This window comes from Melanerpes formicivorus, unplaced genomic scaffold (assembly GCF_026170545.1).
Source record: "Melanerpes formicivorus ecotype bairdi unplaced genomic scaffold, bMelFor1.0.p_v2 SCAF_112, whole genome shotgun sequence".
Taxonomy (NCBI): Eukaryota; Metazoa; Chordata; class Aves; order Piciformes; family Picidae; genus Melanerpes; species Melanerpes formicivorus.
This window is the reverse complement of record NW_027142464.1, coordinates 896,124-923,297: the sequence shown is the minus strand read 5'-3', so window position 1 is coordinate 923,297 and position 27,174 is coordinate 896,124. Positions and strand designations below refer to the sequence as shown.

The following is a 27,174-nucleotide window of genomic DNA, read 5'->3' as shown; positions in this document are numbered from 1 at the left end:
GATTGCACTGCAGAACAGAGAGAGCGAGGAGTAGAGTGAAGCTCTGCTGCCAGGGGGGCACAGGCTGGAGCTGCCAGGGGGGCATGGGCTGGAGCTGCCAGGGGGCATGGGCTGGAGCTGCCAGGGGGGCACAGGCTGGAGCTGCCAGAGGGGTACGGGCTGGAGCTGCCAGGGGGCATGGGCTGGAGCTGCCAGGGGGGCACGGGCTGGAGCTGCTAGAGGGGCACGGGCCGGAACCGCCAGGGGGGCACGGGCTGGAGCTGCCAGGGGGGCACAGGCTGGAACTGCCAGGGGGCACGGGCTGGAGCTGCCAGGGGGGCATGGGCTGGAGCTGCCAGGGGGGCATGGGCTGGAGCTGCTAGAGGGGCACGGGCTGGAGCTGCCAGGGGGGCACAGGCTGGAGCTGCTAGAGGGGCACAGGCTGGAGCTGCCAGGGGAGCACAGGCTGGAACTGCCAGGAGGGCACGGGCTGGAGCTGCCAGGGGGCACAGGCTGGAGCTGCCAGGGGGGCACGGGCTGGAGCTGCTAGATGGGTACAGGCTGGAGCTGCCAGGGGGGCACGGGCTGGAGCTGCTAGAGGGGCACAGGCTGGAGCTGCCAGGGGGGCACAGGCTGGAGCTGCCAGAGGGGCACAGGCTGGAGCTGCTAGAGGGGCACAGGCTGGAGCTGCCAGGGGGGCACGGGCTGGAGCTGCCAGGGGGGCACGGGCTGGAGCTGCCAGGGGGGCACGGGCTGGAGCTGCTAGAGGGGCACGGGCTGGAACTGCCAGGGGGGCACGGGCTGGAGCTGCTAGAGGGGCACAGGCTGGAGCTGCTAGGTGGGTACAGGCTGGAGCTGCCAGGGGGGCACGGGCTGGAGCTCTGTGCCTGCTCAGCAGCAGAAGGCAGCTCTGTTCCTGGATGTCTTTGCAGTCCTTTCCTCCCTGATAACAAACACCAACATTTTTTTCCCCCTGGCTGTTTATTGCGTCTTACTTTCAACAAACTTCTCTCCCACAGGTTCATTTGTCTCAGCCTTTCATCTTCCCACTCCTCAGCAGCTGGTTCTTCCTGCTCACCTCTCTTTTAACTCCTTTGGGAGGTTCTTTATTTAGCTTTTTTTTGTGTTTTTTAATCTGGGAATTGTTTGCCTCCACCAGAGGGGAGGGGAGAGGCCAGCAGAGCTGGACACTGCTGCAGGGCAGCTGCTGCAGGATCCTTTGGGATCCTTTGTTCTTCTTCCTGACTGCATCCTGCTCCTGCAGCTGCAGCACAGCTCAGAGCTGTTGTTATGTTAATTGTATCATACTATATCAGATTCTATTCTCACACCCTCTTTGATGCCCACTGGACTTGCCCTCCCAAGTCCCTTTCAACAGCAGACTGGCAGGCAGGCAGCCAGCCCTGGACCTCCTGCCCTCCCCTCTGCCCAGCCTCCCTGAGTGTTTCTTTCCTCATCACCTTCTGCTCCACGTCCTGGCTGATGCTTCCTCCTCTGGCAGCGAACCTCCCTTTCCACAGCACTGTGCTCCTTTTCCTTCTTGCTCCTGCAGCTACCTCTCTGTCTCCATCTCCACCTCAGCCCCTGGGCCCGGCAGGAGCAGTGCAGCAGATGTGAATCTTGCTTGTTTTCCTTCTCCTGCCGTACTGGGCTCTCTGTGGCTCTCTAACCAAAGCTGCCTGCTGGACGCAGCTCTCTGTCCCACAGCCCTGTAAGCACTTGCACAGGAATTTACTTGCAGAAATTAAGTTCTCAGCTTCAAGGCTGTGTCAGCAGCAGCAAAGTTTTATTAGAGACAAGCTTGGGTAGCTGTCAGACAGCTGAGCACGGAAGGGATTAGCCCAGAGAGCAGCAGTGGCTGGCTGGAAGCAGGATGGGGACAGCAGCAGCGTGGGTGGCAGAAGGCAGCTGTGCCACAGAGTCCCTCTGGCCGGTGCTGAAGCAGGGCTGGCAGCTGCCAGCTGAGCTGTAAACACTTCCCTCTTCCAGAGAGCTCCTCGGGGCTGTGCCACAGGGCTGGCAGGGACAGAGCTGCCCGCAGTCACCTGCAGGCAGGGGGAGCAGGAAGCTTTGTCAGGGGGCTCCTCCGCACACCCTGCTGGCTCGCTCCCCCCTTGCTCTTGGCCTTCCTTTCCCCTCTGCTCCCCAGCTTGCTTCCTGTCACAGACTTGAGAGACACAGGCCTGGCTCTGCCTGCAGGGTCCTCAGCTCGGCCTTGTCTAATCCATTCACCCCCAGGGAGCCCCCAGTGCCAAACATTTCCTGTGCACAAGCTCATGCTTGTCCCTCAGCCACATCCCCCCTGCCCTGCTTGCTGCCATGGCCACCCCCAGGCACAGCCATGACCCTGCACTGCCCCTCTGCAGGGAAACAAAGCAGCTCCAGCCCCTCCTCAGCCTGCAGATCTCCCCTCCTCCTCCTCCTCCTCCTCTTCCTCCTCCTCCTGCTGTACAGGGCAGGACAGCTGCAGCCACACTCAGAGGCTGCTGGAGGACCTCACCTTGCACAGCCTGGCTCAGGGCAGGTTCAGGGCAGACAGGGCTGGCACAGGGTGGCCTTCAGCCCAGCACTTCTCCCAGCTGGTGCTGCAGGGACTCCTCTTCCCACCTGCCCTCTGTGGAAAGGAGAGAGCTCAGGTAGCCAAAGCCCCACCACTCCCTCCAGCCCTGGGATCTGCCCCATGACCTGGAGCTACTGCAGCAGTGGCCTGAGCTGTGTCTCTCCAGTCAGCATTGGCCAGCTTCCACTCCCCCTCTGAACCAGAAGGGTATCAGAGCAGCAGTCAGCACCTCCTGCATCCATCCTGCCTGCTGGCTGCTCCCTGTGGCAGGCTCAGGGTGACCCCAGCTCTGTGACAAGCTCTGGCAGCGTCATTCCGCCCATTGCTGCTGGCATTTGGGAGCAAGAACTGATTCTGAGGTGGACTGGAGTGTGCAGAGGAGCCCACCCCAGGGCACAGCATGGCAACCCCTCTGCTTCCCAGGGGAACAGAGAAGTGGCTGCTCAGGCCAGGCCTGGAGTCTGCAGCCAGTTAGGAGATGAAGAGCAGTGCCTGAGTTTCAACAGCTCAGGCAAGGGGAGGCAGGGAACGGCCCCAGCTGCTTTGCATACAAATGAAATTGCCCCAAACCTTAATTAAAATCCTTGAGTGAAACTGAGAGCATTCAGATCAGCTCCTGGCTCAGGTAACCGAGCTGCCAGCCCCCAGCCCCGGCTGGCTGTGCCAAAGCCAGCGAAGCTCAGCGACCATGCCCAGGGGGACCCTTCACCCAGCTGTGCTGGGAGCGCGCTGGGGGCCTCTCCTGGCCACCTTCCCAGGCCCAGCAGGGGGACACAGGCTCTGGCTTCTGCTCTGGCTTCTGCTCTGGCCGTTTGCCTGGCGGTTTGCTCGCAGGGCTCTGTCTGGCGGCAGGTCGGGGCCGGTCCCTCCCCGCGGTGCCGCTCTCAGCCCTGGCATCGCAAAGCTTCCTGCCCCTGCCAGCCAAAGCGTTGCCCTGTGCCCAGGTCTGCCTACATGATGTCGTGCTGCCCCCCCTCCAGCAGGCAGTGGTAGGTTTGGATCTCCTGCTCCAGGCGGCACTTGACGTCCAGCAGGGTCTTGTACTCCTGGTTCTGGCACTCCATCTCCGCCCGGATCTCCGCCAGCCGCTGCTCCACGCAGGAGATCTGCGCCTGCAGCTCCGCCAGGTACCTGTTGTAGCGGCACTCGGTCTCTGCCAGCGAGGACTCCAGGTTCTCCTTCTGGGAATGGAAGCACACAGAGGTCCCTGAGCACGCAGAGGAGGTGCCTGGCTCTGGTGAGAGCTTGGCCCAGCTGGCTGGGAGTCTGTCTGCAGTTGTGCAGCTCCCCAGGGAGAGCCTGGGAGGTCCCCGCGGGGGTCACCTACCATGGTGAGCTGAGCCTGCACGTTGATTTCCAAGGCCTGCAGCTGGCGCCTCAGCTCAGTCACCTGCTTGTTGCTTGACTCGATCTCCTGGCTGCTTGTGATCACCTCCAGGTTCACCTCCTCCACCTGCAAAGGTAGGACAGAGCAGCCCTTTCCTCACCTCCCCACTACGTCCCAGTGTGGCAGAGCTTCTCCAGGCTGCTCCTGCAGTGCTCCTTGGTATGGTCATACTGCCCCCCCCACCCTCCCACCTTATAGTGTGGTGGCCAAGTGACCCCTCTGCCATGAAGGGAAGTCACTGAAGCTGGGCAGTGCAGGGAGAGCTGAGCATGCCTGGGGCACAGCTGTCCATCCCAAGACATCTCCAGGGTTCTCCATCTCCCGTTTTCCCCTTTCCCCCCAGGCAGAGCAGGGCTCAGGCTGTCTGCAGTACCTTGCAGGCATACCACTGCTCAGTCTCTTTGCGGTTGCGCTCCATCAGGGTCTCATACTGGCACCTCAGGTCCTCCAGGATCTTCCTCAGGTCTGGGCCAGGGCAGGCATTGACCTCCACACTCACATCTCCAGTCGCCTGCTTCCTCAGGCAGCTCATCTCCTGCAGGGGACAGGTGACCAACATCAGCAGTGCTGGCACCCTGGGGGCACTCGCTGCCTTCTCTCCTGTTCTCCTCTGAGGGCCAGGGGCAAGCTGACCTCCTCGTGGTTGGTCTTGAGGCAGCACATCTCCTCGGTCAGAGCCTCACACTGCAGCTGCAGGTCTGTCTTGCAGCTGGCCAGCTGGTCCAGCACCGGCCGCAGGTTGCTGATGTCTGTGTCCACGTTCTGCCGGAGCCCACACTCCGTCTCGAACCTTGAGACACAGCAACAGGTCAGGAAACCAAGGCCAGGCCCCAAGCTGAGCCTCTGGGGCAGAAGCTGAGGACCAAGTTCTCCTTCCCCTTCAGTCACACTGTCAGTGGTCTCCGTGCCCTCGACAGAGAGCTGCACCTGAATCCAGCAGCGCAGCAGGTAGGAGGTTGGGGGCTCCCCATCACCACCACTCATCCACCCCTCCACGAGCAGCATGGGCCCCGTGGTCCAGCACAGGACCCTACTCACTTCACCCTGAAGTCATCTGCAGTCATCCTGTTGTTATCAATGTTCAGAAGGATTTTGTTAGTCTCCATGGCTGCACACAGGATCTGGAAGGGAACATGCAGGAGAGAGGTTCAGGCTTGGGGCTTCTTCTGGCAAAGAGGAAACCTCTACCTGGGGCATGCAAGCCCTTGATTTGTGAGCCCAGATACTGGAGGTGTTAACCAGCTGGGTGGCATTGCAGGGGGGACTCCCTGTGCCAGCCTGGTGGGGCAGGCTGTGCTGACTGCAGAGCCCCCAGACCATCCCTCTCTCACAAAGCATTGCTCCGCCTGCACCTCCAGAGACACAGCTCTTGCCTCTGTCCCTTGGCACTGCTCTGTCCACGTGTGACAGCAAAGCCCGGAGGACCATTTGGATTTTCCTGGAAGCCGTCGGTTTACCTGGTTCTGGAGGTCTTCGATCTCCTTGTGGTAGCAGCTGTAGTCCCGCGGCTCGCAGCTGGGCCCCACCTTGGCATACCACTCCCTGATCTTGCACTCCAGGTCAGCGTTGTCCCCCTCCAGCAGCCTCACTTTGTCCAGGTAGGAGGCCAGGCGGTCGTTGAGGTTCTGCATCGTTGCCTTCTCATTGTTAGCGAAGAGGATCCCATCCCCGCAGCCGGCGCTGGCCCTGCCGAAGCCGCCGGCGCCCCGAGCGCAGATGCCGGCGCCGCCGAAGCCCAGGGCAGAGCAAGCCCTCTGGGGAGCTCCGAAGCTGCCGCCCGCGGCACTGCCGCCGCTCAGCTGCTTCCCGAGTAATCCCTCGCTCAGGCTGCCGCCGGAGAAGCTGCCGACCACGGCGCCCAGGTCGTAGGCAGAGTGTCTGCCCGAGGAGGCGGAGGAGACCTTCCGTGCGCCGCCGGCCGCGGAGCCCTGCGAGCAGGTGGTGAGGACCTGCCTGACGGCGCAGCTCATGGTGCCAGCCTCAGGAGCAGCTGCAGAGACCGCTGCGGGACCCGGCTGTGAGCCTCCGTCCCCATGCTCCTCTCTTTATAGTGCTCCTCCTGCCTGATGCCACCGGAGCAGGGCTCTTTGTTCTTCCTCCTTCTGACCTGGCCGCTGCTAATGTCTTTTTTTTTTCCAGCCGGAAAGGTTTCCCCGGGGTGTTTGTCTCCAGGAATGCCACAACAGAAAGGTGCTTTGGTTAACAGAAGCGTGTTTCAAAACTGCATCCAAAATGTTACTTCCTGAATCATCAGGTCTGACCTGTGATGACAGCCACGCACCGGTGGCACCACACAGCAGGACACCCGCAGCGCCCGGGGAGGGAAACATCCCCACAGCAATTACCCAGCCCGGCGTGGGCGAGTCTGCCGGGCAAGGGAGAGCTGTGGGAAAGCCACCCCGCCTGACCCAGCCTGTTCCACCCCTTCGTTACCAAGAGCCAGGCCGTCCCCTCCCCCACCTGCCCTGAAGACCTGGATAACAGAGCCCCAGGGGATCAGCCTGGGGCCACAGCCAGGAGACCACCCCGGCCCCGGCTGCCTCTGCGAGTGCAGCTCAGCCAAGCTCCATCTCATTCTGTGTGGCTGTCAGTGGGGTGAGAGCCTGCTGAGATCTGGGTCCCAGAGCCCAAACCACTTCCTTTGGGGAGCACAGAGGAACTTTGCACTGCAGTGCATTTGGTTATCTGTGCGTTCTCTTCCTTCTGCCTGTGCCAGAACCTCCCCTCGAGAGGGGAGATCTCCTGCTGCTTCTTTTGCTGCTTTCCAGGGTGGACAAAATGTTCAAACACTCATCCAAAATAAAGGAGAACATTCTGATTCTTCAGAGCCAGAGGTTGCAGTTGGCTGCAGTGGATCTTCGCTGCCAGCACAGCCCCAGAGGATGCTCCAGAGGGGTCCTAGAGCAGCGAGAGGAAAATTCAGCAGCAGCCTGGCCCTGTGTGGGCCTGACCCAGTTCCAACCAGCACCATGGAAACTCTCCAGGTGTAACCTAGGGGAAATGTGTTCCAATTAGAGAAGACCCTAGCAAAGGTTCATTTAAAGACAGATCTTAAACCTGTATTTTAGCCCTGGAATGGCAAATTGAGGAAGAAGAGGAATAATTAAAACGTTTTTGTCATCTGGGGCTTTCATTTTCTTAAGGACATTAACCCAGCCATGCAAATAGTGGCTGCCTCTCACCCACGGCTTGGTCACCACCAGCTTTGGCATCCAGGTCACCTGGACACAGCCCACAAAGGGTGTGTCAGGGGCAGCCTCCTCCGGGAGCATTGCTTGTGCCGTTTGGGTACCTTCATTAGCCCTGATTTTATCTTGGCACTGCAAATCCAGGACACCTTACATGTGGTGTGGAGCCTGTGGATGTCCAGCCCTGGTTACATCCCTAATGAGGCAGTGGAGTCTGTGCCCTGGTGCCACAGGTGCCTCATCGCTGCTGAGGTCCAGAGTGGAGGCTGTGGAATGGTCAGGATCGGACTCTGCAGCCATGGAGCCCAGCAGCTCACCCTGCTGCTGGAGGGGAGGGCAGGCAGGAGCAGGAGTGCTCAGACCCTGCCCCTTTTCCTCTGGAGGGCTGCAGGAAGGATGCTGAGCTCACATCAGTTCAGTTCAGTGAGGGACACAGCAGTGGGGGAAACCCAAAGGTCAGCAAGGGGTCACTGAAAACTCAGCTGAGGTCTCCACCTTTCTTCTCCAGACCCTGCTGTAGGTCTCTGCAGCCAAAGTGATTCCAATTTCCACAGCTCCCACAAAGGGCAGAGCCAATTCCCTCTGCTTGGCTGCCTGCTCTGCTCCTCCCGGCAGCGTTTTGCTCTCCCAAACGCGCAGGTTTGATCCAAAGCAGCTCTTGCTGTTAGCACAGAGCAAACCTCAGCCCTGCCAGCACCTCCAGACCTCATTTCCTTAAAGCAGCTTTCCATTTTCCCGAGGAGCTGAGCTGCCGGCACTCCCTGCATGCATAATGCAGCCTCTCCCCGCAGTCCACTCTCACTGACTCCCAGGCTGCAGGCTGCAGACGGGGACCTGCCCGGCGCGGCCGCGGGCGATGCCTCTGCCCAGCAGCCCTCGCTTGACTTGGTTGCCCCTTGCAGGCAACGCTGAGCCCTGAGGGGGCAAAAGGAGGAGGGGTCCGGAGCGGCTGCGCAGGCCTGGCCAGGGAAAGTTGTTCCTTCAAATACCACAGGAGCAGAAAAGCCTCCCGCGGGCGGAGGAGCTGCTCCCATGTAATGAGCGTGGTGGAGAGCGGCCAGGGCGGAATCAGCCTGCAGCTCTGCCTGCCGCTGAGCCTGGCAGGGCACGGCGGGGGGCACCAGGGCGGCACTCCCCAGGGCTGTCGTGCTGCACAGCTTTGTGAGATTGAAAAGGGTGATGGAAATGAGAGGGGAAGAGCAGCTTTCCCTGGAGGGGAGTCCCTTGGGAGTCTCAGGATATCTGAAGGCTTGAGACTGGTTTTGAAGCTCATGCATAGGCAGCACAGCAGTGTCCCTTGCCCCCAAGCAGAGCTGGCATTTCCCGTTGTGACAGACAGTCATGGGCTGGCTCCATGTCCCAGAGCACATCCCTGCAGACTCAGACACCACACCAAATCCTGTGTCCCTGAAGGAGCCCAGGCTGCTGTCCCCCACCCTGCAGGACTGCCAGCCCCAGGGTCTGGGGTGGAAGTGGCCACCAAGGAGTGCCAGGGTGGAGGAGCAGAGAGACACTGCCTGGCCCCCACAGCACACCAGCAGGGGCTGGGCCATGTCCTCCAGCCTGTGCAGGGCTGGGAGAGCTCTGTCAGGAGGTCCTGTTTCAGGGTGGATGCTCCAGGCAGCCCTAGCCCCTGGCTGCTCATTGCCAGCTCAGTTTCAGTGTTTCAGAGGTGGAAGTTCCCTGTCTGCAGAACTTTCCTCACCTGTCCATTGATGTCACTGTCAGGCCACGTTTTTCTGCCTGTCATTGGCTGTGTTGGGACTCATCTCCATCTCCCTGATGACAGCAGCTGAGCTGCTCCAGGGCTGTGATCCCATCTTTGCAAATCACTCTAGGCAAATGGTTCAGCTTCCCCAGGTCTCCATCTCATGCTTTGTAGGGTGGGAGCAGTAATGACAGAGAAGCTCTCCTGCAGGGCTTGCAGGAACAACCTCTGCTGAGGACATGGAGCTTTGAAGACCAGAAGGATGCTGCTGGCTGTGTCACTCATTCAAGGTGTTCTTGCTGCCAGAGACAGAGTTGGACGCTGGCACATTCCACACATCTCTGTGGCTCAGCTGCTACCTGCCAAGGATGGCTTGTCCTGGAGCTCCTTGCTGAATCCTATCAAGACTTCTTTTGCCACCTCCTCCAGTGGGAGATGTCCCTGCCCTTGGCAGAGGGCTTGGAAGTGCAGCTGCCCAAGTGCCTCCTGCACCACGGTAAGCAAAGGGCTGCTCTTCTGCTCTCCAGGAAGCCAGGGGGTGCAGGCACACACGTGCCTGGCTGCCAGGGCAAGAGCTGCCGCACCTAACCCTGCCTGGCAGCTAGCCTACAGCTGCTGCTGACACCCCACAAGCAGCTCCTGTGTTTGGGGAAGGATTGGAGCAGTAAGCCCCTGGTGCCAGCAGCTCCTGCTGCCCATCCCTGCCCATTCAGCTCTGGTTAAACTCTGCCCCTGGGCAGCACGAGCAGAGCTGGGGGAAGGTTTTTGTCTGCTCCAGGGAGATCTGAGCTAAAAGCAGCCCAGCCAGGGCAGGTCTGTGTGGGGGCTGCCAGCTGGCCTCAGGTCCTGCTCATGTCTTGGGGTGGCAGCAGCAGCCCTGCAGAACTCCTTCAAGCTCTGCTGCCGGCAGAAAGCGACTCTCTGTGCCAGGAGGGGCAGAGCTCCGAGCTGGGGGGTGTGCAGCTCTCAGTCGTGTGGCACAAGGATCTCAGACATCCTCCTCCTGTCAGTGCCCTCATTCGGTGTCCCAGTGTCTCTGCCCTGCGGCCCAGCCCCTCCCAGCTGTTTATGAGCAGTGGCTGCAGGAGGAAAAAGCTCTCTAATGATTTCTGCCCCAGGTGCAACCCCTGTCCCTCCTCTCCCTGCGGTTTCTTAGGACTTTCCCTGGCATGAGCACAGGGCCCCGGGGGATCATTATCAGTGACAGACAAGTCTGCAGCTGCAGGAGCGAGGACAAAGCTTTATTGAGTGTGTGCAGAGGGCTCCGCGGCGCCGCCGGCAACCGAGGGCAGGAGAGGAGGGAGGAGCAGAGGAAGGAAGTTGGCTGCTCCTGTGGCACAGCCCCGACGCCTTCAGGCTCAGGTGGTGCTTGGGTCACTGAGCCCGGGGCTGAGGGTCCTCTCAGCGTGTGGTGAGGGCAACCTGCTCCCGGGAGGAGACCACCTTCCCATCCTGCACCTCCTCCACGATGGTGCGGACCTGGCGGGAGGACGTCACCACTGCAGGAGGAAAGGGGGGGACAGTTACTCAGGGGGTAGGGAGGAGGCAACTGCTGAGCACAGGATCAGCTCCTGCATGGTCTTCAAGGGGGTGTCAGAAGTTCCACAGGGTGCTGGCACCTATGCTGGCCCTATGCTGGCCATGCAGAGGGAAGAGCCAGGCGGAGGGGAAAGGTCAGGGCAAGAGGCAAAGTCCCTGGAGTGTGGCTCAGGTCTGTGTAAAGGCAGAACTGTGGCTGCTCAGTCACAGCCTGCTGAGGGCAAATCCTTCCTGTGGTGCCCAAGCTGGAGGCATTTCCCTCCCGAGAGCCCTGGCCAGCAGGGTGAGATGCACAGAAGCTCTCCTGCTGCTCTCACTGGCACTCAGGCACAGCCCCGGGGGTAAGTCTCTCCCTGGCAGTCTGGCAGCTGCTCCACAGCAGCCCTCAAAGCTGTTGGTCAGAAACGTCAGTCCCAGGCTGGGCTCTTACCATCTCTGCCCGAGTGAGAGGATGCAGCCGAGGAGTACTGGGAGGAGATGCTGCAGGAGAAGGAGAAAACCAAAGTTAGTTAGGGACAACTCTTCTGCTGTTGCACACAGGCTCTGTTCAGGAAGCAGGAAAACAGAACAGGCTCAGAGCCGCTAAAACTCCTGTGCTGCTGGGAGTGTCCTGGAGGGTAGGGGCAGCAGGGGAAGATGCCTGTGACAGCATCTCACTGCCGACAGAAACCAGGGACAGAGCCACCGGGCACCCGCGGCTGCTACAAGCACCAGGACAAACCCCGAGAGCTGTGGCTGGAGCGAGTCCCCTGGCAGCACTTTTGGGTCCCTCAGCCCCCACCCCCCACCGGTGCCCCCAGGCAGCCAGCCCTGCACGCACTGCGCGTCCTCGCCCTCCAGCAGCCGGCGGTAGGTGGAGATCTCCTGCTCCAGCCGGCACTTGACGTCCAGCAGCATTCGGTACTCCTGGTTCTGCCGCTCCATGTCGCAGCGCAGCTCTGCCAGCTGCTCCTCCACGCCGCTGATCAGCCCCTGCAGCTGCGCCAGCTGCGCGCCGTAGCGAGCTTCGGTGTCGCCCAAGGTGCCCTCCAGCGCCGCTTTCTGCCGGCACACGGAGGCTGGGGGTCAGGGCGGCAGCCGCACGGCCCCGCGCCCCGCCGGCAGAGTGCCGCAGCCCCCCGTACCGTGCTGAGCTGCGACTGCAGGTCGATCTCCAGGCTCTGGATGGTGCGGCGCAGCTCCGTGATCTCCGTCTTGCCGCTCTGCAGCTGCTCCGTGTTGATGGCCACCTCCCGGTTCAGCTCCTCCGTCTGCAAACGAGCCCGAGCCCGGCGGCTGCAGCAGCGGGCAGGGGGCAGGGCCCCGGGCCCCGCAGCCCCGCGGCGCTGCCCTCTCCCCCCCGGCTCACCTTGCTGAAGAACCACTGCTCGGCGTCCCTGCGGTTCTTCTCGGCCAGGCTCTCGTACTGCTCCCGCATCTCCGCCAGGATCTTGGTCAGGTCCACCCCAGGGGCTGCGTCCATCTCCACGCTGATCTCTCCTCCCACCTGCCCACGCAGGATGTTCATCTCCTGGCAGGGGAGGCAAAGACACCAGAGTGAAACCTCTGCGTTCCCAGCGTGATGAATTTCTTATCTGCTCTCAGCACTCAAACCTCTCTGACCTCCCCCTGCAGGCCCTGTCTGAAGGGTTCATTCCCTCCCTGTTACTCACCTGAGTGCCTCCTGGCAGCCCCAGCTGCAGAGACTCTCCTGCACCTTTGGCCTGGCCACTTCCCATTGTGCCCAAGACACATTTCCTAGGTCACAGCCTGGCCTGTCTCTGTGCTCACCTCCTCGTGGTTCTTCTTGAGGTAGGCCAGCTCCTCCTTCAGGTTCTCAATCTGCATCTCCAGGTCAGCCCTGGCCAGGGTCAGCTCGTCCAGGACCCTCCTCAGGCCGTTGATGTCAGCCTCCACGCTCATGCGCAGAGCCTGCTCCGTCTCAAACCTGGGCACACAGACTCAGTGGCACCCTGGAGCCCAGCTGAGGGAGGCTTTGTCTTGCTTCCTCCCCCCCTGCCCCCTTGCTGCCAGATTTAGCTATCCTGGAGCATGGGGGCAGAGCCCTCCACAGCCCAGCATCCAGGGGGCGAGATTCACCTCCCAGATGTGCTCCTTTGGGTGAGCAGCGCCCTGGGGGAGCAACTTCAGCTGCAGGAAGCACAGCCTCGGCTGGGCTGCTCCCTCCCCCCTTCCAAGAGCCCTCACAGGCCTGGACTCACTTGGTTCTGAAGTCATCAGCTGCCAGCCTGGCGTTGTCGATCTGCAGGACGATGTTGGCATTTTCTACAGTTGCAGAAAGAATCTGGGGGGCAGACAAAAGGGAGGGAAAGAGTGAACAAGTTGTTCCAAAGAAGGCATCCTGCTGCCTGGCTGCCCTGCAGCAGGGCTGAGCAGCACTGGGCCTGGGCTGGGCTTCCACACGGGCTCTGCAGAGGGGGAGCCAGGCGCTGGTGCTGAGTCCTTGCTGGCACAGGTTTGGTTTTGTGAGGACACCACCATGCGCCCGTGGCACCTCCTGATGCTCTGATCCAAGCCCTGGCACGACTCTGGGCTGTGCCTGGCCCTGCTGGGAAGGTGGAAAGGGTGGAGGAAGGAGGTGCCTGGTGCCTGAGTCGTTTTCTTTTCATAATTACACCTGAGGTGCAGGTATTTGTTCTGGGATTTGGAAAGCAGTTGGCCCTTAATGAGCAGCAATTTCTGTAGCCACAAGCTAATGAAAAGCTCTCTCTGTGCTGGGATGCTGGATCCAAGCACTCATCCAGGGATTTCAGTGTGGACATTTCCCAGCTATGGTGCAGGAGGGGAGGGAAGGGTCTGCAGAGGGTTTCTGTGAGACTCAGCACTTCACTGCCCCAGCCTGGAGGCAGCCTCAGCACGTTTCTGTGCTCCAGACCAGGGCCCCCTTGGCAAGCTGGAATCATAGAATCAAGCTGGAATGGTGAGGAGAAGCTCTGTGCCTCAGCCCAAGGTGAGGCACAGGAGAAGGGTTGAAGAGCTGACAGATTCCAGGGCTGTGATTTCCCCCAGGGCCTGACCCTGGAGCCCTCAGGCGCTGCTGCTGCATTTCCAGACTCGCAGGGGCTGTCATCACTCAGCCACCCCCACGCCCAGCCCCCAGCCCCACCTCAGCAAGCTCAGCTTACTAAGGATGCTGTCAGCTCCTGCAGGCAGTGGGTGACCCACACTGGGCTGAGGATGAGTCATGTGGGCAGAGGGAGGACAGGATGGCAGGGTGGGAAGGGGAGGACGGATTCTGGTGCTTCTGTTCAAGGACCTTTGACTAAAATCAGCCAGGGAGCTGCTAAGAATGAAGCAACAATCTGGGCCAGGACTTCCACCACTGCATTTTAGAGCAGGGCAGGCTCTTGCCTTCAGCACCTCTGAGGCCACCAACTGCAGCCCAGGATGCTCTGACTCCTGGATCTCCCTGTGTCTGTAGCTCCCAAAGAACAACCATCCCATAGTCAGGTCCCTTCTGCTTTCACCTCCCCCTGTCAGGCTGGGAGAGATTGGATTTGTGGCTGTTTAGGACAATGAGTTAGCAACTCATCTGCATATCACCCAGGGGTGAGCAGTGCCAGGGACCTGTCCCTGCCTGCCCAGTGATTAACCAGGAGCCCACGAAGGGAGCACAGACTTGGGGCAGCATCAAGGAGAGGCAGGAAATGATGAGTGGCATCGGGGCACCAAACCCTGGCTCATGCCTCCCTGCCCCATCCTCCTGCCTGCACTGAAGCAGTCGGCAGAAACCTATCTGTGTGCCCTGTGGAGAACTCGAGCAGGGAGCTGCAGTCCCCAAGTCAGGTCTGACTTCCAGATGTGCTCTCTCTGCTCTCCCAGCTCAGACCTGCCACTTGTTAGCACAGCTCAGCCTTCAGCAGGAGCCAGCTGTTGGAGAGTGACTTTACCGGAGGTGTCTTGGTGGCCACAGCTGCCTACCTTGTTCCTGAGCTCCTCGATGGTCCTGTAGTAGGGGCTGTAGTCTCGGTCTGGTCCAGGTCCCTGCTTCTTGTACCACTCCCTGATCTTCACCTCCAGGTCGGTGTTGGCCTCCTCCAGGGCTCGCACCTTGTCCAGGTAGTTGGCCAGGCGGTCGTTGAGGTTCTGCATCGTCTCCTTCTCTCCGGCCGGCAGGATGCCGTCGCCGCCCCCAAAGCCGCCCCCGAAGCCGCCCCCGAAGCCGGCCCCATAGCTGCCCCCGAAGCCGGCGCCGAGGCCGCCTCCGATGCTGCCGCAGTAGCCGCCCCCATAGCCGCTGCCCAGCCCGGACACCACGCGGGACGAGACGGAGTAGCTGCCAGAGGCTCCGTGCACGCTGGGGGCTCTGTAGCCTGCGCCCCCGAGACGCACGGACGACGAGTGCCGGCTGGAGCCTCCCCCCAGGCCGCCGATGCCCTTGAGGGAGGTGGAGGAGGAGTACTGCCTGACCGTGGTGCTCATGATGAAGGCTGCTGGCGGCTGGAGCTGGGAGAGACACCGAGCTCGGCAGCGCAGGCAGCGAGTGCTGGCTGCCCGCTGCCCTGCAGCCCTTTATAGCCCTCCCGGGAGGCGTTGCCCGCGCCGGTTTTTTTCTGCTGCTGCATTCCCGATGATTTTCATCACCCCCAGCACCTGAGCCAACTTCCAGAATCGTCATTTTTGCCTTTGTTCTGTCGATGCTTTCTGTCCTGTCCCACCAGAAAGCTTTTATCTGACAAAGGAGGCTCTGTGCCGCTTCCGTTTCCAGGCAAACACTCCGCTGTGATTCACAGGAGGAGGCTCCTCGCTCAGGGCTACGTTTTGCTGCTGCTTTGCACTTCTAGAGCGGCTCAGGCAGCGCAGCGTGGAGAAGGCAGCAGCACTTTGCTGTCCCCTTTTTGTCCCAGCCGAGGTTCCCTGACTGACCTCGGGGCTACGCACAGCAGGGCTGCAGGGCCAGCAGCTGTCTGGTGAAGCCCTGAGTGTTCCTCCACAGTCCTGTGAGTGCCAGAAGGAACTTGGTCCTGGAAATCAGAGTCTGTTCCTTTCACTCCCAGGGAGGGAACTGCCCGGTGAGGAAGAAGCAAAGGAAAGGAGTTCACACTTCAGGGCTTGCTCAGCTCTTTGCTTCAGAGACCACCCAAGAGAGGGACAATGTGAACAGGCAGTACCAGATGGATGGGTTGGGTTCTTTTTGGTGAAGGGAAGCCCAGCAAACCACTCAGGACATAGCTACCTGCTGCCATAACCTACAAATGATGAGATGCTCCAGGAAAAAAATGTATGGAATAGCATAAAGTAGATGAAGGCTGCAGGGAGAGAAGCTCCTGGGGAGAGCTTGAAGCTGCCCTGATGGTGTTTGCTGTACTGAACATCCCAAGCAGCTGTGGCCAGGGAGGACAACTCTAGTGGGAGTTTGAAGTGTCCAGCCCCCATGTAAGCAGAGCACCAGGACAGACCCTGGCTGCTTCTGAACAGCAGGAGGGCTCCAGATCGGTGCCCCAGGCATGGCCAAGCTGTGCTGCCTCTGCTCGGTGCTGCCCTGCGTCACAGGCAGCAGCCACAGCCCCCAGTGTCACCAGCCAGCAGCGCAGGGGTGTGGAGGAGAAGGCAGTGCTCATGTGTGCGCAGAAGGAAGGCTTTGACTCTCCTCATGGACAGGCCCCAACAGCCCCTTCCCAACAGCCAAGTTCCTCCTTAGATCATTTGCCAAAGGAGGGGGGGAGAAGCTGGGAAATGAGCAACAAAGACACATTCTTGAGGAGCTTTGAAGGGCCCCACTCCTTCCCCCACTCCTTCCCTCACTCCTTCCCCCACTCCTTCTCCCACTCCTTCCCCCACTCCTTCCCCCACTCCTTCCCCCACTCCTTCCCCCACTCCTTCCCCCACTCCATCCCCCACTCCTTCTCCCACTCCTTCCCCCACTCCTTCCCCCACTCCTTCCCCCACTCCTTCCCTCACTCCTTCCCCCACTCCTTCCCCCACTCCTTCCCCCACTCCTTCCCCCACTCCTTCCCCCACTCCATCCCCCACTCCTTCTCCCACTCCTTCCCCCACTCCTTCCCCCACTCCTTCCCCCACTCCTTCCCTCTGTCTGGAAGCAGTACAGGAGGGGGATGTGACCTCGGAGTGGCAGCAGCTGGCTGCAGGGAGAAGCACAGCTCCTTGTGCTCCCTGTGCCGCTGGTGGATGGACACAGGTCTGTACCACCTGGGGGGGGTGGGGGCCTGGAAGCTCTGTGCTGCTGTGGCCAGGGGACAGGAGGGGTTCGGTCTCCTGGCAGCATCTCGTCGTGTGAGTGCCCGGGGCCGGGGCCCGGAGCCAGCAGCCACCCACTCCCTGCTCATCCTCCCCAGGTGTGGATGGCAAAGGCATGTGGGGGCGGCTGAGATGTGCAGCTCCAAGGAATGTGCTTGCTCCTCATCTTCAGCTCCTCACCTTCAGCCCAGTGGCACAGGAGGGCAGGACCCGCGGGGCATCTGCGCTGAGAGCAGCAGCGGCACAGGGAGAGAACCAGGACAGAGCCCCCGTCAGGACCAGAGCCTCAGCCTTGGTGTGAGCAAAGCCAGCAGTGGTCAGTGTCCCCCCAGGGGTCAGTGTCCCCAGGGGTCAGTGCCCCTGGGCCCCAGCTGCAGGGTCAGGCACTGTCACAGCCCCCCAAGGCCTTTCCTTTCATCCCTGCTCATCGTTTCCTGCTCAGCTGCTGTGGCATCACAGCACTGCTCCGACTACCCCTGGCACCACGAGGCAGCAATTCAAACCGTGAAGTGTTCATTAAGACTTCAAAGAGCATATTCAAAGCTCTCCCAGGTTGCTTCCATGACCTCCCACTGAACACAACCACAAAGGGCTGCAGCAGGCTCCTCTGGATCACAGCTGAGTGCTCCAGCAGCTCCTGCCTCTGCCGCAGCTGCCTGGGGCTCTGCACTGCAGGCTCAGAGTGGCAGCTCCATGGCATAGCAGGGATTCCATGGGACAGCAGGGATTCCATGGGATAGCAGGCATTCCATGGGATAACAGGCATTCCAGGGGATAGCAGGCATCCCATGAGATAGCAGGGATCCCATGGGATAACAGACATCCCATGGGATAACAGGCATTACAGGGGGTAACAGGCACTCCATGGGATAACAGGCATCCCAGGGGATAACAGGCACTCCAGGGGATAGCAGGCATCCCATGGGATAACAGGCATTCCAGGGGATAGCAGGCACTCCAGGGGATAGCAGGCATCCCATGGGATAACAGGCATTCCAGGGGATAGCAGGCACTCCAGGGGATAGCAGGCATCCCATGAGATAGCAGGCATTACAGGGGGTAACAGGCACTCCATGGGATAACAGGCATCCCAGGGGATAACAGGCACTCCAGGGGATAGCAGGCATCCCATGGGATAACAGGCATTCCAGGGGATAGCAGGCACTCCAGGGGATAGCAGGCATCCCATGGGATAACAGGCATTCCAGGGGATAGCAGGCACTCCAGGGGATAGCAGGCATCCCATGGGATAACAGGCATTCCAGGGGTGCACACTGGTGTGTAAATATCTACTGCTGTCCTGCTTCAGGAGGACCCCAGAGATGACTTCTCTGCAGCCCCAGTGGATGAGACCCCCTGGACAAGGCCACTGCTCATTGTCAGTGCCCTCCTCAGCTCTGCCCTGGTTTCCAGCTGCCACGGGAAGGTTTCCCTCCGAGGAGCTGCGGGGCCACACCTCTGTGCCCCCTTCCACAGTGGCCTTTTCTGCCCGATGAGCTCAGCACAGCCTGGGAAGCCAAAGGGTGCCTCTGGACTCAGCCAGCACCTCCTGAGACCTGCCTCGAGCTGCCGCTGCCTGCCTGCCCAGGCCACCACCTGCAGCTCCCTCCCCCTGCAGGTTCCTTGAGGACACAGCTAATTACTAATGCTCCAGGCAGGAGGGAAGCAGCATCTGGTTTCCACACCTCCCTCCTGCTCGACGGCAGCAGCAGCAGCAGGAGCAACACCGCTGCTGCCAAAGCCTCCTGCTTTAAGCGCTCATTAGAGGGATTTTGGCAGCCAGCTGTGGCTTGGTGCTTCTGCAGCAGCCTGGCTGTGCCCAGGCTTTGCCAGGAGAAAAGCACAGGGGCAGGAGGAATCCCAGCCAGGAACCTCCAGCATCCCCGTGCCAAGGGTGCCAAGGGAGGCAGCAGGAGGGGCACAAGCACTGCAGGGAGCTCGGAGGAGCTGTGAGAGGTGTTGGTGGTCCCTGCACCGAGCAGGGGAAGGACAAGGGGCTCCCAGAGGTGCCCTGAGAAGCTCCAGCTGCAACCTGCAGGCTGTGCCCGGCCTGACCCTTCTCAAACATCTGGGCTTGGGTTGCTCAGCTCCAGGTCTGATCCAGCCCTGGGGACAGCCCCATGGTGTGCTGGGCTCCCTCCATGGAGGCTGCAGAGAAGCTGTGCCTGGAAGGCCCTTGGGTCAGGAACTGTGCCCAGTTAGTTCCTCCTGGCACCATCCCTGGTGCACCATGAGGGCATGCAGGGCAGAGCAGCAGGAGCAGCTCCCTGCCCACAGCACTGCCCCTGGGCTGTGTTCCTGTGCCCTTTGGTGGAGTCTGAGTGCAGATGAGATCAGCCAGGGCTGAGCTTCCAAACCAAAGCTGTCTGCCACAGGCTGGTGGGTGCTGGGGGTGCTCCACACCAGCTGGCACAGGGTGCACCTGGCAGCTGATGCCCTGCATGAGTCACAGAGGGTCTGCTCTGCGTGGGCAAGGGCACCCAGCCCCAGCTGAGCCCGGGCAGAGCTGCATGGGGTGCCTCAAGCTGTGCAGCCCTCAGCTGCTGCTGCAGCCATCCTGCCAGCAGTCTGAAGCCCCTGGGTTCTCACTTCTCTGCCCATCAAATCCAGGCAGGTTTCCTGCAGAGGGGTCTGGAAGCTGTGGGGCCACCTCTGTTCCCACAGACCTTGTGCAGTGCTTCTCTGAATCATCTCATTGATTCCAGAGATGCATTAATGAAGCAATAACCGTGGCAGGACCCAGCCAAGAATGTGTCTGAACTGGCTTTCCAGGAACAGCTGAGCCACTGGCAGCCAGGGAGTGCCAGAAACACCTCCTCAGGAGTCCTCCTCTTGCTGCCTGGAGAGACCATCCCCACCACCTGCTTTGCTCACCCTTTGGGGGTGCCTTTGGAAGCAAGAACTGAACCAGGGTGAGTTTTGGGGGGCTGGCAGCCAGCGTGTCCCTGCCCCAGCCACAGGCTGGATTTGTGTCACCACAAAGCCTGAACTGCACAGCCAGGGCTGAGGCAGAGCTGGGAAGGGGTTTGCAGGGTCCTGGCTCCAGGGCTTGCTCTTTGTTCACTTTCTTGCTTGGACTTCACTGAGTTAAAAGCCTCAACTCTGCTGCTGCTGGACCTGGCAGCTGGGGAAGCAGAGCTTTGCCCTGACCTGAGTTACAGTGACAGCTCTGAGGTGAAACACCAAGGCTCTGCAAGTTTCATGGGTCAGTTCCTCCCTCCATCTCCACCCACAGCAGTGGTCCTCACTGCACCTTCCTGGTCTGGGGTATTACTGAAGTGCAGGTGAATGGTCCTCACCCTCTGGGTACCAGAGATGGGGACTGTCCCTCCTTCCAGGGGGGAGCTTGGCCCTGCAGCTGCAGGGAAAGGGCAGCCTGGTGCTTGGAGCAACAAGGCCAGAGCCTGGTTTGCAGGAGTGTCAGGAAAAGCTTTATTGGATCTCTGGGCACTGGGAGAGAGAGAGGGACAGGGAGGCAGGGCTGGGGGAGCAGAGGAGATGCTGCTGGTGATCTGCGTGGCCAGAGGGCTCCAGCTGGGATCTGCTTCTGCTTTGCTTTGCGAGGCCTGCAGCAAGCCCCTGGGCACCTCAGTGGGCAGCCTGAGTGACCTGCTCCCGGGAGGAGATCACCTTCCCGTCCTGGACCTCCTCGAAGATGGTGCGGATCTGGCGGGTGGTGACAGGCCCTGCAGGGGGAGGGAAGGAGCTGGAGGAGGAGGAGTCACGGAGCTCCTCCTGGGGGGGTCGCTGTAGCCAGCAGCTGCCTCAGCAATCCCATCTACCACCACATCCCCCCCATAACCCTCCTCTGGGCACAGATCACCTCCTGGTGCATCAGAGCAGAGGGTTTGTGTCCCTTCCCGTTGTGGAAGGAGAAGAAAGCCATCGGTTTAGTGAGTTAGCAAAGACTCTGTGCTGAGGATGTGGTGAAGCTGGGTGTGAGCAGTGCTGCAGCCAGGACATTTCTTACCTTCTTTCACAGGCTGTGAGTAGTGGGAGGACACACTGCAGGGGGAGAGAGGGGAGAAACAGTCAGAATGAGGGGAAAGGGAGCAGCCACCAGGACAAAGTCATCATTTAACACCCTGCCTTTAATCCTTGGACCAGGATGGGATTGAAAAGGCTTCTGCCTAGAGTCAGACTTGAAAGGAAGGAGAGGGTGAGGCTGCGTGTGTGCCACAGGGATGCAGAGATAAGGGCAGCAAACACCCCAGTGCCAGGAGCAGCAGCACCTGCTCCTTCCCCAGCACCACACAGACCCTGGAGGGCTGGGAAGTGTATTCAGTATCACTAAGGTTGGAAGAGACCTCAAAGATCATCAAGTCCAACCTGTCACCACAGACCTCATGATTAGAGTAGGGAGGACACTACTGCCCACTGCAGGCTTGAACTCACGACCTATCCCATTAAGGGTCTGCTGTGCTACCAACTGAGCCACGACTGCTGCAGTGCTGTGGTGGCCACTGGGCTCTGTTGGAAAGGGAGACCCAGGTGCTCGCCCCGGGCCAGGAGATGAGCTCACAGCACCCTGCAGGCTGCTCACTCTGTGTTATGTGTCCCTCAGCCCCCACCTCCCACCGGTGCCCCCAGGCAGCCAGCCCTGCACGCACTGCGCGTCCTCGCCCTCCAGCAGCCGGCGGTAGGTGGAGATCTCCTGCTCCAGCCGGCACTTGACGTCCAGCAGCATTCGGTACTCCTGGTTCTGCCGCTCCATGTCGCAGCGCAGCTCTGCCAGCTGCTCCTCCACGCCGCTGATCAGCCCCTGCAGCTGCGCCAGCTGCGCGCCGTAGCGAGCTTCGGTGTCGCCCAAGGTGCCCTCCAGCGCCGCTTTCTGCCGGCACACGGAGGCTGGGGGTCAGGGCGGCAGCCGCACGGCCCCGCGCCCCGCCGGCAGAGTGCCGCAGCCCCCCGTACCGTGCTGAGCTGCGACTGCAGGTCGATCTCCAGGCTCTGGATGGTGCGGCGCAGCTCCGTGATCTCCGTCTTGCCGCTCTGCAGCTGCTCCGTGTTGATGGCCACCTCCCGGTTCAGCTCCTCCGTCTGCAACGAGCCCGAGCCCGGCGGCTGCAGCAGCGGGCAGGGGGCAGGGCCCCGGGCCCCGCAGCCCCGCAGCCCCGCGGCGCTGCCCTCTCCTCTCCCCTCCCCTTCCCTCCCCTCCCCCCCGGCTCACCTTGCTGAAGAACCACTGCTCGGCATCCCTGCGGTTCTTCTCGGCCAGGCTCTCGTACTGCTCCCGCATCTCCGCCAGGATCTTGGTCAGGTCCACCCCAGGGGCTGCGTCCATCTCCACGCTGATCTCTCCTCCCACCTGCCCACGCAGGATGTTCATCTCCTGGCACAGGACAGAAACATCTTCGTGTACCCCAACCACAAACCTGTGAAGACCTTCCTCTGGAGACAGCTCCCCAGGCTCCTGCAGGCACTTCTGGGATGGGTGGACAGGGAGCCAGCTGTGAGCTTTGCTCCACCATCAGCAGTAGAATAATCCAAAGCTCTAAGAAGTCTCCATGGGAGGTTCTCCAGAGAGTAAATCAGAGCCTGGAGCTGGCTTCATTTCTCAGGGGATTGACCTTCCAGGCCTGAGGCTGCTGGGATGGTTAACAAATCTCTCAGGGGCACAGTGGACACCTCTGAGACACCCAGGGGGATGCTTCACAGAGGCCCTGGAGAGCTGCTGCCCAGGCTCCATCATCCCTGCTCAGCAGCACTTCCCTCCCAGCAGCTCTGAACTCTGCATAGCCTTCAAGCCTGGCCCCACCTCACCCTCCTGGGCCCAGGCTGGACCTTTGCTGAGCCTGTCTCTGTGCTCACCTCCTCGTGGTTCTTCTTGAGGTAGGCCAACTCCTCCTTCAGGTTCTCGATCTGCATCTCCAGGTCAGCCCTGGCCAGGGTCAGCTCGTCCAGGACCCTCCTCAGGCCGTTGATGTCAGCCTCCACGCTCAGGCGCAGAGCCTGCTCCGTCTCGAACCTGGGCACACAGGAAGAGGCAAGGAAGCTGCAGGAGGTCCTTCCCAGCTGGGGACAGGGCACCTGGACCTGTTGCTCTCTCCCTTCGTGCTGCTGCTGGCATCACCTCAATTCTACATGACCCCAGTGGTGCATGGACAGCCTTCTGCTGGTGATTGAAGGTGAACAGACAAACCAGTGCCCATCTGAGCCCACTCCCCCACCCTGCTCCTGACAGCACTGGGCCTTGCTGCTGGGTCTGGGCTCTACACTCACAAGCTAGAGGTGCAGCCCGAGGTGCCACAGAGGGGGTGGCACCAGAGAGGAACCAGCCTTGGGAAGCAAAAGGGTCCCTAAGTGCCTGGCAGATGCAGACAACCTCCTGCTCTGGAAATTCCACCTTCACTGTGAAGGCTTTGTTTCCCTGGTGCCTGCTGGGGCTTGGGATAGGATTTTCTCCTCATTTCACCAAGTATCTCTGCAGCCCTGGTTCCATTTGCCCAGGACATGTTCCTTACTTGGTCCTGAAGTCATCAGCTGTCAGCCTGGCATTGTCAATCTGCAGGAGGAGGTTGGCATTGTCAACTGTGGTCACCAGGACCTGGAAGGGTGGAAGATGAAGACAAAGCACAGAATGAGTGTCAGGAACATCTCCTGGTGGGGATGGGAGCAGCAGTGAGGCTGCCAGGACAGCCTGGGGAAAGCTGGGGTGTCCTTAGCAGGAGTGTGTTGAGTCAGGACCACTGAGCCTGGGCTGAGACCAGCTGCAGGAAGGGGCTGACAGCTCTGTGACCTCTCCTCCAAAAGGCAGCCTGAAGCCAGGCCTGATGTGGGAGATCCAGTGCCAGCATCTAGCCCATGCTTCAGGGCAGCTGCAAGGGTCAGGGAGGAGTCCTCTGCTCCCCCAGCCATGGCACCACATGGCTCCCCTGGCAGGAGAGGAGGTGAGCTGGGGCTGCTCTGCCCTGTGCCTGTTTGTTCTGGGATGGGTTTAATTTCTTGACTGCAGCACTGGAGCAGTGAGCAGCTGCCTGCAGTTCTTACACTGCAAACCCAGCAGGAAACAATCCACAGGTCAGATTCTGGGAGGACATCAGCTGTGGGGCCAAGGAGAAGGAGGGAAGTGGATTCCCTCCATCACTTGCCAGCCTCCTGCAGCCCTGGCTGTGCCCTGCCTCCCTTTGCCCTTGCTAGGGGCAATTCTAACTCCTGAAGCCACTGAGAGGAACAAAGTCAGCTCCTGAGCAGTTCCTCTGCAGGGGGTGGTGGGAATCCAACCAGATCCAAGAGGAATCCCCCCAGAGCTGTCTGGGTGGGTGTGCAGCAGGCCTGGCCCTGGAGCACTGACTGCCAAAAGGAGGTGGGAAAAAAAAGCAGTTCCACTTTTGACTGCTTGGCATCTAAATGACATCAACAGCTGGGAGCTGAGACAAGCTGTGGATTCCTGGGCATGTTTACATCAGTGACATCAGCAGTGCAGAGCCTGCAGCCCCACAACTTTCCCTGCCCCTTGGTGTTAAACTGCCCCAAAGTCTGCATTACCAACACAGACATTCCCCTGGATCTCCAGCTCTTCACCCTGGCCTTCCACAGCTGCTGCTGCTGCTGCTCCCAGGGGAAACTCCCAGTCTGGAAGGACAGAACCTAAAGCTGGCATTGAGACATCTCTGGGTTTCTAGCCTGGCAACCCTGGGTGTGCCTCTGAGACACTTTTTAAGACAGGCTGAGTGCTTACTAATTAGAGAGGCAGCAATCAGTGCTCCTGCTTCCTGCACAGACATCCCCCGGAGTTACTCACAGCTGCCTACCTTGTTCCTGAGCTCCTCGATGGTCCTGTAGTAGGGGCTGTAGTCTCGGTCTGGCCCAGGTCCTTGCTTCTTGTACCACTCCCTGATCTTCACCTCCAGGTCGGTGTTGGCCTCCTCCAGGGCTCGCACCTTGTCCAGGTAGTTGGCCAGGCGGTCGTTGAGGTTCTGCATCGTCTCCTTCTCTCCGGCCGGCAGGATGCCGTCGCCGCCCCCAAAGCCGCCCCCGAAGCCGCCCCCGAAGCCGGCCCCATAGCTGCCCCCGAAGCCGGCGCCGAGGCCGCCTCCGATGCTGCCGCAGTAGCCGCCCCCATAGCCGCTGCCCAGCCCGGACACCACGCGGGACGAGACGGAGTAGCTGCCAGAGGCTCCGTGCACGCTGGGGGCTCTGTAGCCTGCGCCCCCGAGACGCACGGACGACGAGTGCCGGCTGGAGCCTCCCCCCAGGCCGCCGATGCCCTTGAGGGAGGTGGAGGAGGAGTACTGCCTGACCGTGGTGCTCATGATGAAGGCTGCTGGCGGCTGGAGCTGGGAGAGACACCGAGCTCGGCAGCGCAGGCAGCGAGTGCTGGCTGCCCGCTGCCCTGCAGCCCTTTATAGCCCTCCCGGGAGGCGTTGCCCGCGCTTTTCGTCACCCCTGACAGCCAGGGCCAACTTCCAGAATCATCATTTTTCTCTCCCTGATTTCACATCTTTTGTCACATCCCACTGGAAGCAGCAGAGCTCAGCCCAGAGCCTCTCCTTGCGCCGCGGTTCCCAGCAGCCGCCGTGATTCAGACCCAGGGCTCCTCGCTCTCGGCTACGTTTCGGCTCTCAGGGCTGCACCAGAGAGCAGAGGAGCTGGCTCCAGCCCCACCCTGCTGCGCCTTGGGGAGCCACTGGAGCGCATCCTCTGCGACCTGCCCGGTCACCCCCGAGCCTCTGCCACCAGGCCCCCCCTGCACACCGATTTGTTTGCTGGAGCTGAGGGCAGCTGCCGGCCCCAGAGCTCTGTGCAGCCAAAACCTTGACAAGGGCCAGCCCTAAGCTGGATGGAACTTTCCCCTTTATCCCAGGACAAGCACAGACCTGGTGCTGTTTGTGTGCTGATCCCATATTTGGCAAAAATCTGGGAGCTCAAAAGGGAAGAAAGTCCTTTGGGGGAGTTTCTGCTGACGTGCTGGCTTGGGGTGAAGCTCTCCCCTGGGACTGGAAAGTCCCCGCAGCAGAGGGCTTCCAGGCAGCTCAAGGGACAGGTCCCCACTTCCCCACGGGACCTGCTGTGCTGCTCCACCCTCCCCAAAGCCCCACAGAGGCAGCCTCTGACTTTCTGAAGGCTCTGCAGATACCAATAACTTCTGTGTCTCTTTGCTGAGCCAAGTTCTAACTCCTCAGCAGCCTGCAGGCCAAGAGGGCTCGGAGCAGCCCCGGACAGGCAGTGCAGGAGCTGCTCCCTGCAGGCCCTGATGTCCCCACCGTGATCAGTCCCTAGCAGTGCTCCTGCCTCCCGCAGGGGTGATGCTTCTGCAGCTGCCAGCCACGATGCTAAGGTGACTCAGCAGCACCTGCAGCACCTGCAGCCAAAGTCCTGGGGGGGCCAAGTGCAGCACCTGGTGCAGCCAGGAGCGAGGCCATCCCCGAGCGCCCGCGGAGCAGAGGGGTTCCGCAGGACAGCCCCAAGGAGGTGTGCAGGGGTGAGGCAGCGCAGCCTGTGCCCACGGAGGGATTGAGCAGAGTGCTTGCAGGAACGCAGCTGGACAGGTATTAGCGTGCAGAGAGCAGAGGGAAGCAGGAAGGGAGACTCTGTGCTGGGCTTATCCTTTGTTGGGGAATAAAAGATGCCCTTTGTGGTGCGGCGCCAGCCCTCCATGGGGTGCGGGAGGCAATCGCACGCCCAGGCTGCTGGCCTGGCCTGCCAGGCTCCGCGGTGGCCTGGCCAAGACAAGCTGTTGTTTTTTCTTATCACAGAGGTGCCTGTGAGGTAGCAAAGAGACTTAGAGGGATTAGAAGCCTTTTGTGCCTTCTCTCCCTTCATGATCTCCTTCCTTCCCCCGGCCCCTCTGGCTGTTTTCACATTCTAATGCACTTAACTGATTCTGGAGTTACTAAAACGTTCCCAGAGCCTCACCCTGGGTAATTCCTGGTGCCTCCTTCCTTTCATCTGCTCCCTGCAGGACACAATAACAACAAGGCTGAGCCGGCAGCGCTGTTAGATCTCCAGCCCTCAATAGCGAGTCACGATCGCTCCCCGCAGCGGCTCAGGGAGCGGTGCTGGGATTCTTCTGGGCGGCCACCGCTGACGCAGTTCAGCCACAAAGAGCCTCCAGGCCCCTTCAGTCCTGGGCTCTCCTCCCAGGCCAGCACTGCCCCGGAGCTGACTGACTTCAGGTTGGGATTTTTGACTCCACAGCTGCAAAATCTGGGGATGTGGGGTGCCCACGGCTCCCCCTCCCTCGGGGAGCCAGGGGAAAGGACCTGGGAGCCTCCCACCGCTGCAGGTGGCAGAGCCTGCAGCTGACTGAGCAGAGCTGGCAGCACAGCCCTGTGCCCCCCTGGCAGGGAGCAGCTCTGTGAATCCTGGCCTGCTTCCCTCCACAGTGGGGGGTACAGGGTTACCCCACAGCACCGTGTGGGAGCTCAGGAGCCATCCCTCGGCCACCCCTGTGCTGAGAGCTCCGGGTGTGCTTCTCTCTGCTCCAGGCCATTCCCACCTTGGCCCTGAGCCTCTCACCTGGGCCAAGAGCTGTGTGTGGTGAGATCTGTGCCCTGGCCCAGGTCACCCTCACGTTCTGGGCTGAGTTACAAATCAGCCTGATGGTGCCAGCTGCCCCGAACCGAGCCACAGCCCTGCCACAGCCCCCGGGCAGGGAGCCCTTGGGTCTGAG

At 60.8% G+C, this 27,174-nt stretch overlaps 2 protein-coding genes across 2 annotated transcripts in view; both read right to left on the bottom strand.

Moving 5' to 3' along the window:
* LOC137455901 (uncharacterized) overlaps positions 1–24,876 on the bottom strand; it is a 34,750-nt gene extending 9,874 nt beyond the window's left edge. The window contains exons 1-16 of the mRNA XM_068167052.1: positions 24,314–24,876; positions 23,024–23,106; positions 22,371–22,527; positions 21,730–21,891; positions 21,474–21,599; positions 21,170–21,390; positions 20,530–20,564; positions 20,151–20,245; positions 14,283–14,858; positions 12,563–12,645; positions 12,132–12,288; positions 11,710–11,871; positions 11,486–11,611; positions 11,182–11,402; positions 10,792–10,841; positions 10,227–10,321 (exon numbers count right to left, since the gene is read on the bottom strand). Coding sequence (XP_068023153.1) covers positions 10,227–10,321; positions 10,792–10,841; positions 11,182–11,402; positions 11,486–11,611; positions 11,710–11,871; positions 12,132–12,288; positions 12,563–12,645; positions 14,283–14,858; positions 20,151–20,245; positions 20,530–20,564; positions 21,170–21,390; positions 21,474–21,599; positions 21,730–21,891; positions 22,371–22,527; positions 23,024–23,106; positions 24,314–24,814 — 2,850 coding nt within the window. The 5' untranslated portion in view covers positions 24,815–24,876. The remainder of the gene's footprint in view (positions 1–10,226; positions 10,322–10,791; positions 10,842–11,181; positions 11,403–11,485; positions 11,612–11,709; positions 11,872–12,131; positions 12,289–12,562; positions 12,646–14,282; positions 14,859–20,150; positions 20,246–20,529; positions 20,565–21,169; positions 21,391–21,473; positions 21,600–21,729; positions 21,892–22,370; positions 22,528–23,023; positions 23,107–24,313) is intronic.
* LOC137455833 (keratin, type I cytoskeletal 19-like) lies at positions 1,745–5,952 on the bottom strand. Its single transcript, XM_068166949.1, has 8 exons — positions 5,384–5,952; positions 4,965–5,047; positions 4,560–4,716; positions 4,300–4,461; positions 3,867–3,992; positions 3,494–3,720; positions 2,480–2,593; positions 1,745–2,024 (listed from the first exon to the last, which is right to left on the bottom strand). Exons 1-7 carry the CDS (start codon positions 5,894–5,896, stop codon positions 2,506–2,508), a joined length of 1,356 nt encoding a protein of 451 aa, XP_068023050.1. The 5' UTR covers positions 5,897–5,952; the 3' UTR covers positions 1,745–2,024; positions 2,480–2,505.
* Positions 24,877–27,174: the final 2,298 nt, after the last annotated feature.

Excerpts from the sequence above, each read along its gene's own strand:
- LOC137455833 (XM_068166949.1), bottom strand. The coding sequence starts at position 5,896 with ATGAGCTGCGCCGTCAGGCAGGTCCTCACCACCTGCTCGCAGGGCTCC. Across the intron at positions 4,717-4,964 it reads GCAGATGACTTCAGGGTGAA|GTTCGAGACGGAGTGTGGGC; the intron begins GTGAGTAGGGTC and ends CTGTGTCTCAAG. Across the intron at positions 2,594-3,493 it reads GGGGGGCAGCACGACATCAT|AGGGCAGGTGGGAAGAGGAG; the intron begins GTAGGCAGACCT and ends TCCTTTCCACAG.